Source organism: Tachysurus vachellii, chromosome 18 (genome assembly GCF_030014155.1).
Source record: "Tachysurus vachellii isolate PV-2020 chromosome 18, HZAU_Pvac_v1, whole genome shotgun sequence".
NCBI classification, from domain to species: domain Eukaryota; kingdom Metazoa; phylum Chordata; class Actinopteri; order Siluriformes; family Bagridae; genus Tachysurus; species Tachysurus vachellii.
In genome coordinates this window covers 12,503,629-12,510,409 of record NC_083477.1, presented here as the reverse complement: position 1 = coordinate 12,510,409, position 6,781 = coordinate 12,503,629, and the positions used below count along the sequence as shown (strand labels likewise).

At 38.7% G+C, this 6,781-nt stretch overlaps 1 protein-coding gene across 1 annotated transcript; it reads right to left on the bottom strand.

The window, feature by feature from the left end:
* Nucleotides 1-2,486: 2,486 nt before the first annotated feature.
* On the bottom strand, nt 2,487-6,559 carry nptx1l (neuronal pentraxin 1 like). Its single transcript, XM_060892473.1, has 5 exons — nt 6,068-6,559; nt 5,491-5,701; nt 4,900-5,144; nt 4,359-4,538; nt 2,487-3,700 (listed from the first exon to the last, which is right to left on the bottom strand). The coding sequence occupies exons 1-5, from the start codon at nt 6,497-6,499 to the stop codon at nt 3,479-3,481; spliced, it is 1,290 nt and encodes a 429-aa protein (XP_060748456.1). The 5' UTR covers nt 6,500-6,559; the 3' UTR covers nt 2,487-3,478.
* Between the last annotated feature and the right edge of the window lie 222 nt (nt 6,560-6,781).

Sequence of the window (6,781 nt, the reverse complement as noted above, 5' to 3'; positions counted from 1 at the left end):
CAGTTAGAAACCTCCAATAAAGATTCTGATTTAACACAAAAGCAATGCAAAGTTTAAGGTTGTTTATCTGTCTGTTTATTTTTATGAAGATATTTAAGGTGAAATGTTTAAGTGTATTGTAAGTAATATTTCTAAAGCCAAGATAATACAGATGCTAACTCTACATGGTGCTATGGAATTAGTGTTTACTTTCCTATAGGCTAAATGGGACTACTGCACTATTTAAAAAAAACTGTGTCCCATAAAAGCTTGATTATAATGTTTAAAGCCCTGTTTGTTTATGATCTTATTATTATATTGATTATATAAACAAAAAAACAATCTCCATCAGTTTAGTTAGCAAGTCTACTTAACTCAGCTTTTGGATGTCCACCTAATACACCTAGCTTGATGTAATGAAGAACTTTAATGCTGTTTATTAACAAACACAATTCTTTCAGGTTCCAGGTCACACACATATATATATGATGTACTATAACACACGCATAATTTCCAAAGGGTAATAGAGTACAAGGTCAAGGTCAGTACACAGACAATCAATATCCAAGCCATAGCCATCTACGAGGTAGGGTATTATGTTTCTCCATGGCATGGAGTTGAGTAATGAAGTCATCTCTCTCCCTCCTAATTTGTCTAAGGGAAGTTTGGGGCTTCTGGAATGTACTTTTTCCTTGGATTTTGTTTCAGGTAATCTTGTAGAACCTGAAAAGTGATTAATGGCTCTTTCTTACATAGTCAGGCTAGCATGAGCTAATTCACTGGGATCTTAGTCATGACTAGTACATTGATACTGTAAAAGGCAGAAAATTTGGCTGGGCTTCTGGGTTTGGATGAAATTGGTTTGAATGGTGAGCTAAACAGCTTCACCGTGACACACTACTTGTACCGTAATACTGTGTACTATATTTCTGAAGCAGAAAACCATTTTTAATGCCGTCTCCTGCCATCCATTTGCAAGTGTGTTAAACTGAGGGCATAATCATCAGCAGACTGTTTACCTCAAGCGATATGAGTCTCCGGTGTCCTTTCCTGATTCAAGGTGATTATATACCTCCTGGAATTCCCTCTTTAACAGTATTATGTGGTTGAAAGTTGGCTTGTTAAAATGCTTCTCTGAGTAGTAGCATGGGGACCTGGCAAATCTTATCAACATCCCTAAGGAGACTCAAAGTGCACTAGCCAATATAATGGCACACTCTGTGGTAAAAAACCTTGCAGTAAACCAGTGCAAGTGCCTTTTGACAATAAATCGCATCTGGATTAATTACACAAGTGTTGAGTTTATTTTTTCTTTGGTACATTGATGCATACTGCAGATGTTATAATACTGGTAAATTGTGGTCATAAATAGATGCACATAGTTAGCACCAATAATCAGTGACATTAAAACTTTCGACTTGTAATAAGAGGCTATATGTATGCCAGAAAAACATTCTCCACAACATTTAACTTCCATTTAACCAGCCTGAACCATAGATTCAGGCAGTTGACACCAAATCCGGACCCTACCAAAGTGTACTGTATATTACAGCAGAAATAAAGATTTATTAAACAAGATGACACATTTTTAGTCTTTAACATTCTTTTAATGATTTCAGTGAGTGATCCATTGTATCCACTGTAGACTCAGATACCTGGTCTCGGCTGCAAAGAGTAGAACTCAATGGTGGAGCGGTCTTCTGATATTGCCACCCATCTGACATGTTATGCATCCTGAGGTGCTTTTCTGCTCAACATGTTTGTAAAGACTGGTTATCAGATTTACCGTAGCCCCCTTGTGAGCTCAAACCGGTCTTAGTCTTAGTCTTCATCTTCAACTTCCTCTCGCTGTGATTTTCTTTGTTTGTTTTTTCATCATTTTGTGTAAAGTCTAGAAACTGTTGTGCATGAAATACGCAGATCAAAACTCAAATGATTTTTACTAAACCTTCCACATGATTGACTGATTAGATAATTGCCTAAATGAGGATGTGTGCAAGTGTTTTGTGAGTATATTCAAGTACTGACTAAAAGTACTTTTGGATATTTAAATAAAAATACCTCCTAGTGTATTACACCTCCAGGGTTTGGGGGTTCGATTCCCGCCTCCGCCTTGTGTGCGTGGAGTTTGCTTGTTCTCCCCGTGCCTCGGGGGTTTCCTCCAGGTACTCCGGTTTCCTCCCCCGGTCCAAAGACATGCATGGTAGGTTGATTGGCATCTCTGGAAAATTGTCCGTAGTGTGTGATTGTGTGAGTGAATGAGAGTGTGTGTGTGCCCTATGATGGGTTGGAACTCCGTCCAGGGTGTATCCTGCCTTGATGCCCGATGACGCCTGAGATAGGCACAGGCTCCCCGTGACCAGAGGTAGTTCGGATAAGCGGTAGAAGATGAATGAGTGAGTGAGTGAGTGAGTGTATTACAAAACAGACACCATGGAGTCATAAATAAATCAATACAATTTAGTTGATTTAGGTATCACAATTTTATTACAAACATTAGATTATTTTTTTCATATTTTAGTGCTGCCATGCTTTTAGCATAGAACAATACAGTATAAAATCTGAACCCAAAAAGAGAATAGGAAAAGCAGATTTGATTGTTGATGCTGCTGTTGTATTTAAGACTATCATGCTGTTTTCCTGTAAAGAACATTCCTTACAAAATAGAAACACATGTGCTTTTAGACAATTTGCTTCAAATGTGCAATGACTGCTAAATGTAGTGGTATGACAATAATCAATATAGCTTTTAGAATCATTAATTACACAAGGAAATAAACACACATGTACAAGTACTTGCAAATATTAAATAATGCAAATATTAAAGAATGACCTTTAAGATTTTTTTTAACAGCCCAAAGGCACACAGGTTTGTAAAATGTTGGCAACTCCAAGGCTTTCCACGCACATGCACACACACACATTCGCATACACACACACAACATGAAAAGAAAACTCACAAGGAAAAAATGAGATTTACTTTTGTTCTTGATTTTACATTCTTTTTTTTTTTTTTTACTTTAGATCCCCTTTACTGTTCACAGTGAAAAATGCCAGTGCTATTCTTGTATGGAAAAGTAGGTAATGTGACATCACAAATTTAACGCAAATCTACCCGGCTTTGTGCACTAATTATAAATCATATAATCAGGATCGGACGCCTTTGCCGATGTGTGTTAAGTAACTGTTCAATAAGACAGCACTTGCCCAGAAAATCAGGAAAAATGTAGGTAATAATGCAAGGTTGTCAGGTATTTAAAAACTTTAAATACAAACCGTTTCAAGTGTGTCTCTGGTTTCGAAATCCAAAAAAAAAAAAAAATATGGGTAAGTATTTCTTTTCACAGACAAAAAAACTTCTCAAATGTTCACAAGAATTTTCAACAATAAGAAAAAAAAAATCCAGGTGATATTTTGTTGCCATGGTCATCTCCATAGCTTTTAAATGATATATGATGATGAACAGGATTTCTTGTTAGCATTATAATTCCCATATTGTTCAGTTCAGTTGGTGGCAAGCTTCAAAGGTCCATTTGGATACTCCACCATAGATCTCAATGCTGGACTCCAGCCAGGAGAAGACATTACCCACTTGTGCTTTGCTGCTGCATGTTGCCAGATTATAAATCTCTACTACAGTCAGTTTTCGGTCCCAGATGTTAAAATTTGCCATGTCGCCCACAAATGCCTGAGTAGCATCAAACCCACCGCCAAGCGTGTCCTGTTGATGATAAAACATTAATTAATCGTTATTAAATTGCTAAGGACTTTTCTTATTCCTTATAAAAGCTCATTTAAAAAAAAATGCTATAATATATAACTGCTTTCTAATTAATGGCAGTTTTAAAGCCTAAACAGTCATCAGACTGTCGATCTCAGTCTAAGCATAAAATATTGAAGCAGGCTCGAAACATATATAGAAAGAAACTGAATGTAGTTCAGTGACTGTCATTTTTTAAGCATGAACCAATGAAAGCAGCTTGTCAGTGCAGAGATTAGATGCAGGGCTTTTATTAGGTCAGAATAAAAAGGGATTTCAGAGAATTTCATACACTGTTCATGTTATTGAAATTCCTTGGTCTGAATACTGAACTGATGCCATGTTTAAAACGGGATTTTAAAGATGACTGGACAGAGAAGTGAAGATTTTATTATTCCCGTGACATATTGTCTAATTGTCTGTTATTTTAATACTTGACCTGTGAACAATTTATTTATTTATTTATTTATTTATTTTTTGAAAAACATGTTCTGTATTTGAAGTAACAAATTTGATACACCATCTATATTTCTTTGTAGTGTTACTACTACAAACATTCAGACTTCAACAGATTTCATATCTTTCTTTAATGCAAGAAGGTTAAAGAAAATTCTCCTACCTGTTCTTGTCCTAAGATAAGCATGCCTTGTGGTTTAATTGGATGATATGGTGCCAGATTCTCCCCACTTCCTCTCAACACGCCATCTTGGAAAGCATCCCACACTCCATCACGTGTCGTCCACGTAACACAGATGTGATGCCATTTTCCATCATTAATGAGAAAAGGCAGCTTTGCAACCTAAATCAAAGGAACATCGAAATTAAAACATATAATCAAATTACTACATAGAATATATTTTAATAAGGGAGCAGTAAAAAAAAAAACAACACATGCCTCTCGCAATATTTAATATACAAATATTAAATGGAAAATTGCTGACATGATTCTTTAACAGTTTTTAATTTCAATTATTAATAGCCTTAAAATGTATGTATCTGATTATACAAGTGTGGGCCTCAGAAGTACTTAATTATAATGCAGAAAATACCATAATGATCAATATCTAATTTAAGTCTTTAAAATCTTAAATAAAAATAATAAACATCCTTGAAAGAAAAATATACACAGCAATCTAAGACATTGTTCGTAAACTCTGTACCTTGTCATTAACAAGGATCTCCATTGGATTGTTTCCCCACTCAATAAGAACTAACTCATTGGCCTGACCAGGGACTGCATATGAGAATGGTGTTCCCACTCCAGGCGATGCATTAGATTTAATCCACATACACACGGTGAAGGCATACATCTCCGGCAGGCTCTTTTTCACTTTAGCATACATGTAATTGGTCCTCAGGGGGAATGTCAACTGAAATTTGTCCAGTGGTCTGGATTCCTTTTGACCTGTAGGTTAAAAAATCTTTATTAAACTTTTGTTTTCCCTTTTAGATACCGAAATAAACGAAAAATCTGATTTCTACAACTCTCCACTGAAGTATAAAGGTGGACTCAGATATGCAAAGCAATGCAGCTCCTCATAACACCCCTCCTCCTTCCTCTCTCCCTCTTCCACCTCATCACTGACAGCTCCTGCGACATTTCCGACGTCCCATTGGTTTCTTATATCACAGTATCATTTGCTTATGATGCAGCCATAAGTGCAGGGGGAAAAACGCATCGATCCTACAGATGAACATATAATCTGGCTTAAGTGATAACCCGATTCTCGTAAACAGATGTGCGCGTTCACCTTTCTCCAGGTCGCTGAGGCGCTGGTGCAGAGATGTAAGCGTAGCCTCGACTTGCCCGCGCTGCGCGCTCTCGTTGCGCGCGGCCGGTCTGCCTTCTTCCTCCACGGCGTTGACGCGGGCCAGGACCTGGCGCTCTAGGTCGTCAATTTTGCTCTGCAGCAGATCCTTTAAACTGTTTGCTGGTGCCGAGCCGTTACTTCGGCTGAATTGCTACGGAGGACAAAATGCGTCAGAAACACACACACACACACACACACACACACACACACACACACACACACGCACACACACACACACACTGAAAAAGCAACTTCTGTACGGTTTTTTGGCTTTTGCATTCAGTAAAGTTTACAGAGTCTGTTGCACTGGTTAAAAGAGCCAGCTGCCTACCAACCTTCTGAATCATCTACTACAGAACAACTAATGAACAATTCTACGTAAAGTAATAAATAAGTCCTAAAATATTCAAAACAATTCCATAAACTATATAATGTACTATTTGTTGCACTAATGCACTAAGTAAGTTAGATTTTTCCGCAGTACAAATTCACTTTAATTAAAACATTCTTCTAATACCTCGAGGTTTTCTAATCTTTGCTTTAGATTCTGCAAAGTCTGCGAGAGTTGTGCGAGTGTCTCACTAGGACCCCTCGACACATCCCCCATGGTGTTTTTAGAACCCGTTTCCTTCCGCCTTCCTCCTCCTCCAGCCTCGGGAGCGCGCTGACTCTCACAGCGCGCCAGTTTAGCCGTGAGCTCTCTGATGGTCTCCTTCTGGTATACGATGGTTTCCTTCTGCTGGAGCACCGTCTCCCTGAGTTGCATGACTGTGGCTCTAAGCTCCTCACCGGGCACACTGTTCTGCAGCGTGGCCGTGCAAATGTCCACGTCTTTGGGCACGGACGTGCAGATAAACTGCGTCGGGCCGAAATCTTGGGCAAAGGCATTAGCCAACAAGCAATAAAGTGCAAAAAGTTTCCAGTGGATTCCTCTATCTCTGGCCTCCATGTTGTGTGTGTGCGCGCGTGCGTGTGTAGTCTTCTAGTGTGCCGAAAGATTTCAGCACCGTGGAGCTGTTCACTGTGTGTAATCCGATTTGGGGCGCGCGCCGCGTTTATATAGCGCTCGGTCTGCGGCGAACAGGTTTGTTTACGTCATAAACGGGGAGGAAGCCTTCGACAAATCAGTGTCGAGCTCAACTACCCGCCTTCAGGTGGAAAGCATATCATTACAATAAAGGAAACCGTTATTAACGTTCAGCATCCTACGGTTTTATACCAATAAAGTCAT

Excerpts from the sequence above, each read along its gene's own strand:
- nptx1l (XM_060892473.1), bottom strand. The coding sequence starts at position 6,499 with ATGGAGGCCAGAGATAGAGGAATCCACTGGAAACTTTTTGCACTTTAT. Across the intron at positions 5,702-6,067 it reads AAAGATTAGAAAACCTCGAG|CAATTCAGCCGAAGTAACGG; the intron begins GTATTAGAAGAA and ends TGTCCTCCGTAG. Across the intron at positions 5,145-5,490 it reads CCTCAGCGACCTGGAGAAAG|GTCAAAAGGAATCCAGACCA; the intron begins GTGAACGCGCAC and ends TTTAACCTACAG.